At 32.7% G+C, this 13,592-nt stretch overlaps 1 protein-coding gene across 1 annotated transcript; it reads left to right on the forward strand.

Annotated features, from left to right (window-relative positions):
• The first annotated feature begins 6,545 nt into the window (after nucleotides 1-6,545).
• On the forward strand, nucleotides 6,546-9,893 carry LOC126744724 (uncharacterized). The gene is made up of 3 exons (XM_050452260.1): nucleotides 6,546-7,151; nucleotides 7,288-7,413; nucleotides 7,756-9,893. Exons 1-3 carry the CDS (start codon nucleotides 6,950-6,952, stop codon nucleotides 7,911-7,913), a joined length of 486 nt encoding a protein of 161 aa, XP_050308217.1. The 5' UTR covers nucleotides 6,546-6,949; the 3' UTR covers nucleotides 7,914-9,893.
• Nucleotides 9,894-13,592: the final 3,699 nt, after the last annotated feature.

Genomic DNA, 13,592 nt, shown 5'->3' on the forward strand with positions numbered 1-13,592 from the left:
AGTGATCCTATAGCTATTAAAAATATATTAAAAAATATATATTTAAAAATAAAAAAGTTATAGCCGGTGACGTTGATTGTGGAACACCCTGTATACAGGGTCGCACGCAAATATCTCTGTTGCTAAGTCGAATTTAAAAACAAAGTTTAAACAAAAGTTGCTAAGGTCACAGGGGGCCACGTCACTGCAATAGTACGTGTATTTTGAAGGTCATTAAAAAAAACAAAACAAAAGTCAAACGTCGGCTAAAATGAGCCACCTGGTATAGATTATAAAAAACGAACAGCATAAGCGTTTTGGCAATGATAAAAGTTCGGTTAAACTAGGAACGAGAATTTTTATGTTTTTTTATGCGAAATTTTCACTCTTTTTGGTATTTCCGATAAAGTAAGGTAATTTGAGAAAAATATAAGTTAAATAACTTACCTAATTTTTCGTTTACTGTTATTTATGTTAATGTTTTTTTAAGTCCCACACACTTCACTTAAACATGTTTTTATTTTCACTGGTGAAATAAGCGAGCTCGTTTTCTTTACCTTCAGCCTCGTATTCACTATAGTCTTCACTACTACTGCCATTAGTGCCACTCTCCTCATTTCCTATTGTGATAACAAGGTGCTCGATTTCTTCCATGATTTGGTCAGTTTCCCAGAATTTATCCTCCACAGTTCTGACGTGCTGGCAAATTTCTGCCAATCATTTTCGGAAATCGAGGATATAATATCCTCAGTAACCTCCTTTAAGGTTGTAATTTTAAAACTGCCAGTAAAATTCCGACTTCTTATTAAAAATTTAAGTCTTGCCCAAGCTAATTCAATTGGGTTTAACTCGCATAAATAAGGCGGTGTTCTTAATGGAGTATGCCTATGGGACCTTATAATCCGATCTACTATATAATTTTTTGGTCACCAGGTGGTTTATGGCGTAAAACCAAATCGAAAAGATCAAATTTTCTGGCACTTGCATCCTGACTTATAACATATAGTATATGTAACACATTATAATATACAGGATAAACCTTATTCCACCCCATTTTTTTCAGCCTTTTCTTAAAAAGAAAATTTTTTGCCAATCGATATTAGACTGCAAGGGATAAATTTATTTGGTATTTTTAACCCCTTAATTTTAACCCCACGCAGAGGTGACTACCAACCCCAAAATCTTAAATGGTAAGGGTATCACTCGACACCCCTTCCTATTTAAGATTTTGGGGTTGATAGTCACCCCCGCATGGGGGTTAGAGTTAAGGGATTGAAAATAACCAAGTAAATTTGTTCGCCTGAAGTCAAAAAATGATCATCAAAAATTTTTTTTAAAAGAAAAGATCTGAAGAAACTTGGGTGGAATATTTTCATTAGCTCACCGTGTATGTCCCGGGTGGCCAACTAAGAAGGGACGTCGGCGATATCTCAGGCCCTAATAGTCGTAGCCCCTTGAAAAATAAAATTTTTGTAATAAAAGTGGCGAAAAAAATATGCTGGAAATTATTTTGAAGTTCATTGGTCAACCGCTAGAGGGCGCGACAGCTTCTTTAAATCTTAAAATTGCATTTTTGCCAAAAAACCTCCAATAACGTACACCTCAAAATATTATATTAATATTCTAGGAAGATTTCCTCACAAAAAAGTTTCTACAAAAATTTCTGTCAGTTGTCAAATAAAGTGGTGGGGGGCGTTTTTAGCTTGAATAAAGAAAACAGCTGAAAATCAGCTATGACTGGACCGATTTTTTTTAAACATATTTTTTTTATGTCTATTATTGCCTTATTTTTTCAACCAAAAAAAAATTTCAAATTACTTTTCCTAAAATCCGCTAGAGGGCGTTGACTTGTGACTAACCCTTTCTGTCGGATTATTTCAAAAAACTCAAATGCAACTATATATATATTTTTACGTCATTAAAAGCGGGGAAGAAAACCAAAGAAACTGGTGAAAACGGCACTTCGAGATCATTTCTTAAACAAAAGTTATAAAAAAAAGTGTCCATTCGAAAATAAAAATGACAAAAATGGCGATAACTCCTATTTGCTTAGATAAACTGAATAAACTCCTTTTATATAAGTATTTTTTTAAACAAACAAACTCATAGTACTCTCGTCGTTATATATCGTTATACGTTTATTTATACAGGGTGTTAACTAAACCAAGTTGACCAAATGGGCCTATTTTGGGAAAACTGTGCATAGGAAAGTTGAGTTAGTAGGCTATGGAAACAAAAGTGGCAGGTAACCATGGAAGCAAAATATGTAAATATTTCAGTTAAATGTCATTTTAGCGTCTCTTCTTGCGATTTTAAAAGCGTTTTTAAGTCTCGCTAATAACATCCAATAGTTTTCTTGTTAGTTCGCCGTATTGTGAACTTTGTTTTTCCAGTTTTCCGTGTTGTTCCAGTTTTTCGTGTTGTGCCAGTTGTTCGTATTGTTCCAGTTTTTCCTGTTTTGTTCCAGTTTTTTGTGTTTTGTTCAAGTTTTTTGTTCCTTAACTTTTTATCTCTGTTTTTCGTATTGCTTCGTTTAACAATGCTTTACACAAACGAAGAGGCGTTTGACATAACAGGTACAAATTTTTAATGTATGAGAAATGCCACAGTTGCTGCAAGGGTGTATGCGCATCAGTATCCTGATAGACGCCATCCTACTGCAAAAGTTTTTCTTCGGATCATACATCGTTTGCGAACGACTGGAAACGTTCGGCTGCCCGTGTTTCGGAGACAACGCAGGGGACGCACCGAAGACAACATAATAAATGTTTTAGCCTACGTCGAGTTTAATCCTCACTTAAGTACTAGAACAATAGCGCACGACCTGGGAGTAAATCGAACTACTGTTCAGAATATTCTTAAGGAGTAAGCGATCTTTTGGATATTAATCTTCACTATACGCGATGAGACTTAATTTTCCTAAGGAGAGTTCATTTTTTGATGATGATGCTTTAAATGTAAAATTAATTAATTTTTACACGAAAAGCACCAGATTGGTCTATTCTGTTGAATCAGCAGTCATCATCTTGTTCCAGGTTTCATCCATATCATTTAGTCCTGCATCAAGAATTAAGTGCACAAGATTTTGACCGAAGGCTAGACTATTGTCACTGGCTTTTGGGTATGATTGTAGAGGATCCTCAGGTGCTTTCAAACATATTGTGGACAGATGAGGCTACATTTCACAGCAATCGAGGCGTGAATCTCCACAATATTTATTACTGGTCACCAACGAATCCGCACTGTATGCGAGAAGTCCAGCATCAAGGCCGTTGGTCTTTAAATTGTTGGGCAGGAATATTAGGAGGTCGAATTATCGGCTAACAACGCACTAAATGGTGCAAATTATTTGCAGTTTTTAAGGGAGGAATTGCCAATTTTATTAGAGGATGTGCCACTTGAAATTCGCCAACGAATGATGTTCCAGCACGGTGGCTGTCCAGCACATTTCGCCCGAAATGTTCGGGAGTTTTTAGATGCTACCTACCCTGGTAGATGGATAGGACGGGGCGGTACCTTTCCATGGCCGGCTAGATCACCAGACCTAACGTGCCTGGATTTTTATTTATGGGGTCGAGTTAAAGAAATTGTTTTTGCAACAAGACCTACGACCCGACAAAATATAATTGGCCGAATTAGGGATTGCATGCAGACTCTCTCATTTGCTGAGGTAGAGACTGCAGCTTTGTCTACCGAACAAAAGATGTTTCAGTGCATAGAAAATGATGGAATGCATTTTGAACATTTGAGGAGGCACTAAATAAATTATGTGTATAACATATTATTTATTGTACCACCTAAGATTTCTTAAAATTGTATGTAGAATTTAAATATCAAATAACATATTATAGAGTGTTCTATTTAAAATAAGCAAGTTTTCATCTACATCCGGTATCATCAAAATTGTTAAAAGTGTCAAATTATTTTATTTTTGTATCTTTAATTAACTTTTCTATGGTATGGTATGATGCCAAATTTTTAAAACTTTCCTATAGAACAACTATAAACTGTATGCACAGTTTTCCCAAAATAGGCCAATTTGGTCAACTTTATTTAGTTAACACCCTGTAATAAATAAACGTATAACGATCAATTCTATATCTCGGATTTTCTAAAACACTACTGCGTTTGTTTCTTTTTAAAAATACTTAGTTAATAAGAGTTTATTCAGCTTGTGTAAGCAAATAGTAATTTATGGCCATTTTTATCACTTTTATTTTCGAATGGACACTATTTTGTTAATAAGTTTAGTTTAACAAGTGATATCGAAGTGCCGTTTTCACCAGTTTCTTTGGTTTTCTTTCCCACTTTTAATGACGTAAAAAAATATATATAGTTGCATTTGAGTTTTTTGAAATAATCCGTCAGAAAGGGTTAGTCACAAGTCAACGCCCTTTAGCGGATTTTAGGAAAAGTAATTTGAATATTTTTTTTGGTTGAAAAAATAAGGCAACAATATACTTGAAAAAAAAATATGTTTAAAAAAAATCGGTCTAGTCACAGCTGATTTTCAGCTGTTTTCTTTATTCAAGCTAAAAACGCCCCCCACCACTTTATTTGACAACTGACAGAAATTTTTGTAGAAACTTTTTTGTGAGGAGGTTTTTTGGCAAAAATGCAATTTTAAGATTTAAAGAAGCTGTCGCGCCCTCTAGCGGTTGACCAATGAACTTCAAAATAATTTCCATTTTTTTTGGCCACTTTTATTACAAAATTTTTTTTTTTCAAGGCGCTACGACTATTAGGGCCTGAGATATCGCCGACGTCCATTCTTAGTTGGCCACCCGGTACATATTATGTAGGTACATTTATATATTTAAAATTTATCAGTTCAAAAGGCTTAATTAAGTTGTTATAGCTACCTTTCTTAGTTAACCAGGTGATTATATCTCTTTTTAAAGAGGATTTTGTTGGGGTTTTATCCTCCTGCACCGAATGATAAGGAGCATTGTCTAACACTATTACCGAATTGGCAGGTATATTTGGGAGAAGTTTTTTCCGTGAGCCATCTAGTAAAATTTTCCCTATTCATTTGGCCATGGTAATCACCCGTGGCCAATCCGGCTTTAAATATTAAATAGGCATTGTCCACAAAACCCTTGTCGGAACCTGCATGAACAATTATTAGCCGACCTAAAATATCATTTAAAATATATATATTTCTCAAATTTAACTGGTCCTTGCCCGTGAAAAAATATATGACTGTAACTTATACACACTGTTTTGTATTGTATGCTTACCCGTTGAACTAATATTTTTTAAAACACCAGTAACCGTATGGCTTTGCCAACATTTCTTGAACGTCAAATCGTTATCCACCCAAGTTTCGTCCAAGTAAATAATGTTTCGGCTTTCTTCACGATATTTTCGTATTTCGCGAAGATATTTGTATTTCCAGAAAAGAATATTGGGCCTCTCCATTAAGATTTTCCTCTTATTTTGACATTTACGCCAAAAAAAGTCATTTGACTTTAATAAAAGCCGAAGCGTTTCCCTGGAATAAGAAAAATTTGCCTCTTCTTTTAATTTTCTGAACAACTTTCTAGTTGTCGGAACCACTTTATATTCCAGGTAAAATCTGATGATACAATGCCTAACTATTTGAAAATGAAAACTGTCATCTTTTTTGACGACAGTTTTCCGTGGCCGTATTTTCCCTGGACTGGCTAACATTTCATCAGGGTTATTTTGTCGCCTTTCTTCATCTTCCTTGTGAATTTTTCTCACAGATGATATGGAGACTCCGGTATAAAGGGAAACGCGATCAAGCTTACGCTTAAGAGGCAATTTCATCGAATTATTTGCAGCTTCTTCTTCGCAACTCCTAATAACAACATTTTGAATGCATAGTTGGTATACAAAAAGCAATAAAATATAATATAAACTACTGTTTTTTTTAAGAGGCACAATGTATTTCACTTTTTTTAAAATAAATTATTATAACTTACCTGTAAACGTTTGCTATCACTTCCCTCGTTTGACTATGAAGGACCTTAGCCTCAGTGAATTTATTCATTATAATAAATGTGATTATTCGTATATATGTAGACAATAATAAAATAAACTAAAAAATTAAATATTAGGTATTTCATGTAAGTAATAAAACAGTGAAACTCCAAACCTACGAAAATTACACTACCTACTTATAGGTATACAGAACACTAATATCAGTTTTTTTAATTAATAGCTACAAATAAAACAAAATAATAAATAACATATAAAATAAACGGAATCCAAAAATCAACGATAAAACCTACGCCACTGTCCATCCTTCAATAGTAATCAATGTTTTGAAACGGCAGCAAGAAATAATTCATAACAAAAACACGTGCGGCGAGGGAAACCAATTACAAGCGTTCAGGTTCATAATGGCTGACCCCTATTATACAAGAAGTAGAGGAATAGAACGTAATATCAGAGAAAAACAAACCACCGAGAAGGGACAAAGCCGGGTCCGATTTTTCTTGCGCATGTGCGAGCTTATTTGGTATACCTGTCTTATTGCCGGTCCCCTGCCAGCCGTCGGTTAGTTCTGTAATATTCGATGTCTACTTTAGTCTAGTCAAAGTTTACTGAATAAAATACAAGTTGCTTCACTCGGCTCCACGCGCCGAATTACCTATTCACCGCCCCTCACTTCATTTGCCGGGCGACGCTCCTACAATTGAATCTGTTGGGTTACACAGTGAGTAGAGTTTAAATCGTTTTGATGTGCGAGCGTTTTATTACTAGTTGTACCGGGTGGACTCAGTGGACTGGCAAATTATTATAATCTATTATATTAAAATGTCGACTTATTGTTCGGTAGACAGTTATTTTACAAAGCGTGGAAGTGGTTTAATGTTTTTTAGTTGTCCGAAAAATTAAAATAGGTAAGTACATTGGAATTAGTTGTTTATTAAATTCATGATTGCATTCCTAGTTACTTTATGATCTGGTTCCTGTTTCTTTTTTTAAATTAATATAAAAAATGGATTATAGGTGCCAACTCTGGAAAGGTATTTTGGGATTTACTGGCGAACATAGATATGCCGATCTTACTCCGGAACAATGTTATAAAAGGGTTAATATCTGTAGCTTGCATTTTGCGGAGAGCAGTTTTATGTCCCCTTCAAATCAACGTCTTAGACCCGACGCAATTGCTACATTGTTCCTGACCAGAGCATCGACAAGTATGTTTTATGTTTTCTTCTAATTTGTGCACTTATAATGGCAATATGTATTATAGAAGGTACCTTTTAATATTTGCAATTTTTTGGTGTATAGGGAAATCAGAATTATTTACAAATTTACGTACTATTTTTCCAGGCACAGATAATTCTAACATCATTGCAAGTCACACATTAAGGAAGGAATTCAGTGACGCTTCCGTGCAAACTGACACTCCGATGCAGGTTAATGTTTCTGTCCAGACGGATGTATGTAATAATACAGGTAAGTGAAAGAATCGGCACTGTGAACTTTTTTATAATATGCAAAACAATTACACTTGCACTATACTCAAATGTTTTACTTAAAGTACAATAAAAATTAAGAAAAACCTAGTAATTTAATAATGAATACGACGCTACCTACCCCTATAATAGTTTTTTAGGTCCTGAGTAAAAAAATCTATATTTTTTGTTAGATTTTATTATTTTAGTTTGGGTAAAGTTCAATAAATTCCAAAAAACATTACCTTCAATTTTTTAAAATTATTTTGATCTTGTTTTGAGTTAAATTTTAATGTTGTATTAAAACAGGTATTGTATATCCAAAATAAATTTTACTTTCAAGATAAGTTCTGTCAAACGTCAATGAAGATTTGGGCAATGACTCCAAGAAAAATTCAATTAAGAAAAGAAATTAAAAACTCTGAAAAAGGAAGGCTCTCACGCAAAAAGATCCCTGGAAGTAGGAGTTACTTTGGACGATGTTCAAACATTCCTAGATGACAACTACCGAGCAGATTTTTGTGCATTCCTTAAGAATCAGCTATCTCTTCTGCACAAGTCCCCTCGGGGAAGCAGGTACATAAATGAATATAAACAATTTGCTATGAGTTTATACCTTGTTGGACCAAAAGCCTATAAAAAAATGTCATCCGTTTGTCGTTTGCCGTCAAAGTCCACTCTTCAACGTTTCGCAAATAACTGGCCAATAAATCCAGGATTTAATGATTTTATTTTTCGATTAACAGAATTGAAATCGCGTTTTTTAAATGACAAAGCAAAAGACTGTTTTTTATGTATAGATGAGATGTCCATTAAGTCACATCTATATTACAATATCTCAAGTGACAAGGTAGTTGGTTTCCAGGAAGGTTTGAGAGAAAACACTACAGATATGGCCAGCAACGTTTTGGTTCTAATGGCCCGGGGTATTGCAACCAGTTGGAAGCAGCCTATCACATATTTTTTCTATAAATCATCTCCAAATTCAGATGAACTTAAAAATATTTTATTTGAATCAGTTCGGAAAAATAAATTCAACAGGTTTAAATGTCCTTCCTAGGCGTGGTTTCTGACCAAGGCTCAACTTTTTATAAACTAGTCAAAACTATTTTACATTTATCTGAGGAAAATCCGCGGTTTTTAGTTGATGACAAAGAACTTGTATATATGTCTGACGTCGCACATTTGTTAAAATCAACGAGGAATAATTTTTTTAAGTACAATTTTGTAATTAACAAAGGAGCAACAAATAAGAGTTATTTGGAAACCATGTATAATTATGATAAAATGAAACAGTATAGACTTGCTCCAAGACTATCTAGCGAGCACATTTTTCCAAATAACTTTCAGAAAATGAAGGTTAAATTAGCGACACAGATATTTAGTCACTCTGCTTTGCATACTTATATTGATTTTAAAATTCTTCCAGAGGCAGCAAAAGTTACTGCAGATTTCATTGAAAAAATGAATAGATTATTTGATATTCTAAATTCAAATACTCTGCAAAATTTCAATGATTTCATGGGAAATGAAAAACAAATTTTGTTTTTAAGAGAAATGGACAACTTATTTAAAAACTTAAACCTTATAAATGTTAATGGAAAAAATATGATAAAACAACTTAAATTTATTTTTGGTTGGCGGCTGTCTATTAATGCTATTTTGATATTATTTGAGATTTTGCAGGGTAAGGGATATAAATATCTGTTTACCAGAAATCTAAATCAAGATTGCTTGGAAATCTTTTTCGGGCAAATCAGGAATTGTACTGGAATTGTGAGAAATCCAACTCCCATACAGTTTTGCCGGGCTTTTAAAAAAATTTGGGCTGGTTATAAATGAAACAGTACGTTTTTTACTTATAATGTCTTTGGTAATGCTATTATTAGCCTGACAAAATAACAAAAACGTCAAAAAGTGTAGTAATCAATCATTTAAAATTCAAACATGTCATTACTTAGTAGTTATGTCTATCTTTAGTTGTTAAGTTTAGTAACAGTAATATATGCATTTTTTCACACAAAGTCAAAAGTTTGACTTTGATTTAAAAATAAATCCTAATGAAACCAGTCGTACCAAAACAACCTTTAATAAGATACCTAAGTACCTAATTATTAACAAAAAAAATTTAACCATTTAGTTCTTGAATTAGGTAAACTTTGATAATGTAAAATTTATTTAGTTTGGTGGTTATAAAAACAAATAATTTATAGTATTATCAATTTACATATTTTTCCCAAGTAGGTAGGTACATTAAATAATAATTTTATTCCAGATAATAAAGTTATTATAAAATCGTGCTCCGTCTTCCCCTACAGTTCGAATTAGACGAAACTCGTAAAATAATAGGTATCTTTTACCAGAATTCCCCTTTACATTTTTTGCTAGTTCCTCGTCGGCGAGGAGCTCGGCGGCCTGCCTTTGAGATCGAAAGATAAAAGGTTTTTCGCCGAGTGAAGCAACTTGTATTTTATTCAGTAAACTTTGGTCTAGTCAAGTGTTGCCTGAATTTTTCTCTGTGTTTATTTTTTGTGTGTGTTGTCATTGTGCTCTTTATTTTATTAAAAACTTTTATAATATGCCTTATACTTGTGCTTTTCGTAGATGTCATTCAAAGACAGGGTGTGGTGTTTCTTTCTTTGCTTTTCCGCAGGAAGAAGATCGGTAAGTTCAACTTTTCTTTTAATTGTTTCCACTCAAAATAAGTTGTTTCTTTTTTTGTTTTTCGTAATTACAGTAATTCATAATTTATTTTTTATTAAATTCATAATTACAGTAATTAGAGGTATTTATCTATGCAGTAATTAAAAAAAAATACATAAATATAGCTTTTGAATTAAACATGTAATTTTATGACTTTCAGTGCCAAGTTATGGCTGGCAGCTTGCTCTAGAACAGACTTGTTTTCGATACCTAGAGAACGACTAACCAGGAACTATAAGCTCTGTGAGTACCATTTTGATAAGAAGTTTTATAGTGCAGGGCCCTCAAGAAAGCGTTTGTTACCTAACGCGTTACCAACATTATTTCCTAATCCCACAAAAAGGACTTGTGAAGGTGAACAGCTTGAGGATGGACGGCCAAAAAAAGTCTCAAAGGAAAAGGACATAAAATTCTATCTTGTTAGCTTTTGATGGGTTAACTTAACTATAATTTTTACCTACTAACTAATATTAATTATATGCTTGAAACCCTATTTTGCACATAAAAATATATTCTGTATCTATTATATTTCTTCTTTTTACATATTTTAATACAGCCTGCAATTATGAAACCAGCAACATTGGCCCAGCAAAGTATTACCGAAAAAAATTCTCCTTATGACAGAACTAAGACGCCTAAAAAACACTCATTATTGGATATTTTTTCTGGTAAGACTCTCTTCTTTCAATTTAGTAGGTTGGAATAAGATTTTAGTAAGAATGGATTATTCTTCAGAAAACCCTAATTAGTTTTATACCATTTTATAACAAGGCCCAGACAAGGTCTTGTTATAAAATGGTTATACAAAACTTGTCTGGGACGGGTACCAGGATTAGGATTAGGTACCAAAATAAAAAAAATGAGAAAGTTTGGTGTAACTGCTAAAGCACGCCAAAAAGAAGATCCTGATGTAAGAGATTTTAACAGGTTATGTGACAAATTTCCTTGGCATGTGTTATTAAAACTCATGTGGCACTAAAGGGCAAGAGACGCAAATCTCATAGATATTCTATGGAATTAAAACAATTGGCCTTAACATTGCATTTTTTAAGCCCCAAGGCATATAAATTCATAGGTAGTTTGCTTACTCTACCAACAAAAAGAAGTTTGCATAGAATTACAGAAAATATTTCTTGCCAGCCTGGTATTAATAATGCAGTTTTATATAAAGCTCTTCAAATCAAACTTAACACCCTGCTTGAGCAAGGTAAGTATTGCATTTTGTGCATTGATGAAATATCTTTAAAGGCTAATATTGCTTTTAACGGTATACAAGATAAAATTGTGGGATTTGCAGATCTTGGTGAACAAACCGAAGAATCATTTATTTGTAAAAATGCGTTAGTTATTATGGCTAGAGGATTATATTCTTCCTGGAAGCAGCCTTTGAAATGGATATAAATAGATTATTTCTTCATTTTAAGGCTTATAATTCCAGTATATGTAACTTTGGTGGCTTATAATCTCCTCCAGAAGAGTTTGTTTCATATATATTTAAATTAGAGGAAATATTCAATTATAATTTTGAGAAAATGTGCATAAACTAGGGAATATCTAACAATTTATTTAACATAATGAAAACTATTAATTATGAACACCCTTGTGCACATTTTCTAAAAACCTTTATCTTAAAATTATTTATAAGGTTGAAAATATTTTACACCATTAAATATAATAATAGGGCCTTAAAAACAAATAAAGATAAAAATGTTCGAAAACTAAAAATTTTGCGGAATGTATAAATGTACCTAGGTTTAATTTAATTATTGCCAATGTATTTTTGTGTTTCATTATACAATGAGCCAATATTATTTTCTCAAAAAATTAAAGTTTGTTTAGAAGATTTTTTGTTTCCCATTATTTATCCTAAATGGTAATTTTTATAGTTGGCACTATACCGGGTGACACAGGAAAAAGGGAACACGCAATAACTTTTTTATTTTTCAAGATAAACAAATGAAATTTGGTATGTCAATAGAATGGTTATAAAGGCATATTTTGACATATTCAATTGTTTTATCTTGAAAAATAAAAAAGTTGTTGCGTGTTCCCTTTTTCCTGTATCACCCGGTATAGTTTAGGTATACCTATAACTTAACTATACCAACAGTAAAATAATGTAATAGTTTTGATTTCAAATTCCCAATAAAATTTTTAATCTATTAATTGTCGTATTTCTCTCCGTGTACGGAACTAATAAATTGCCAAAACGATTTTTCTCCGTTACTTTATATGTAGCGCCAGTCATTTAAGCCCGCTCAAGGGCACCAAAATTGAACCCCAGAAAATCAACGGTAAATGCGAGTTTTGTCGCTTCTCGGTGGTTTGTTTTTCTCTGGTAATATTGCCAGAATTAATAAACATGATCCGTTTTTTGGACAAACACTTAATTGTACCATATTTAATGGTAAAACAATTGCGTATTAAAGCCAAAATGGAATAACTATTTAAATTATAATTCTTAACATTTTACCCTCTATATCTTGTAATTGTAAAAAATCTTATATTGCATATTAGTAGAAAGTAAGTCCCGCACAATTACGTTTTGAGGTTCAACGTGGCAACGTCGAATATTTTGGCCCACATTCCTGCCGCTGTTTCAGATCCACTTGCCAGACTTTAACTTAGCAGCTTAAAACTCTAGTTATTTGAATCGTAAATAGATTGCTACATAATCCAAGGATTTAATTATAAAAAAGAAAGAAGCATTGGGTGCCCTTGGTATACCCTTAATTTTAAATAAGCGGGTGGTATGATATACCATTAATTTTAAATTTTGACTAAGTTAAATTTATTCCAGTAGCTGCCTCTTAAACATCTGATGCAAATTTTTTTATTGCACTGGTGGTAAAAATTAGACTAAGTAAAATGCTAAGCTTTCTCATTTTAGGATATTTAACTAACTAAATAGAATTTGGTGTTGTGACTTTTACTCAGTAATGAGGTTGTTACGTCTGAAATTTTACTAGTTTATCTAAATTTAAACTAATCAAAGGTTTACAAGAACGTTTAAAATAATAATGAGCGCCACCGAATTTTTAGTCAAAAGGCCTAGGGTCTTATTCCAATCAGAAGGCAAAAATACGGAAAAATAAAAGTAAAAATTCGATTTTTTTACAAGTCAATCCTTTATTGCCATTTCCGAATACTAAAGAAGCTCCTGTGTAGAATACGAATCACAATTAAATTACTTATTACCTTAAATCATTGGTTTACATAATAGTGGCTCACTCAGTACTAGTAAATACCTCCTATTTATTAAAAAAAGAAACAAATAGCTTAATTATTAAATTAATAAATTTTACTTTGTTTACCCCCTTAGTAGCGAGCACAAATGAGTACAAACAATTTACTTAATTTAACTACACTTAATAAAGAAAAACTCTACAAGGTGAGTAACCAACTCAGGGAGATTTAAATATAGTCAATATTATAAAAAAAATATATTGTTGGTATACAAAAAAAACAAATAAGTAA

The sequence above is a fragment of the Anthonomus grandis genome, chromosome 14 (assembly GCF_022605725.1).
Source record: "Anthonomus grandis grandis chromosome 14, icAntGran1.3, whole genome shotgun sequence".
In the NCBI taxonomy this organism is placed as follows: Eukaryota; Metazoa; Arthropoda; class Insecta; order Coleoptera; family Curculionidae; genus Anthonomus; species Anthonomus grandis.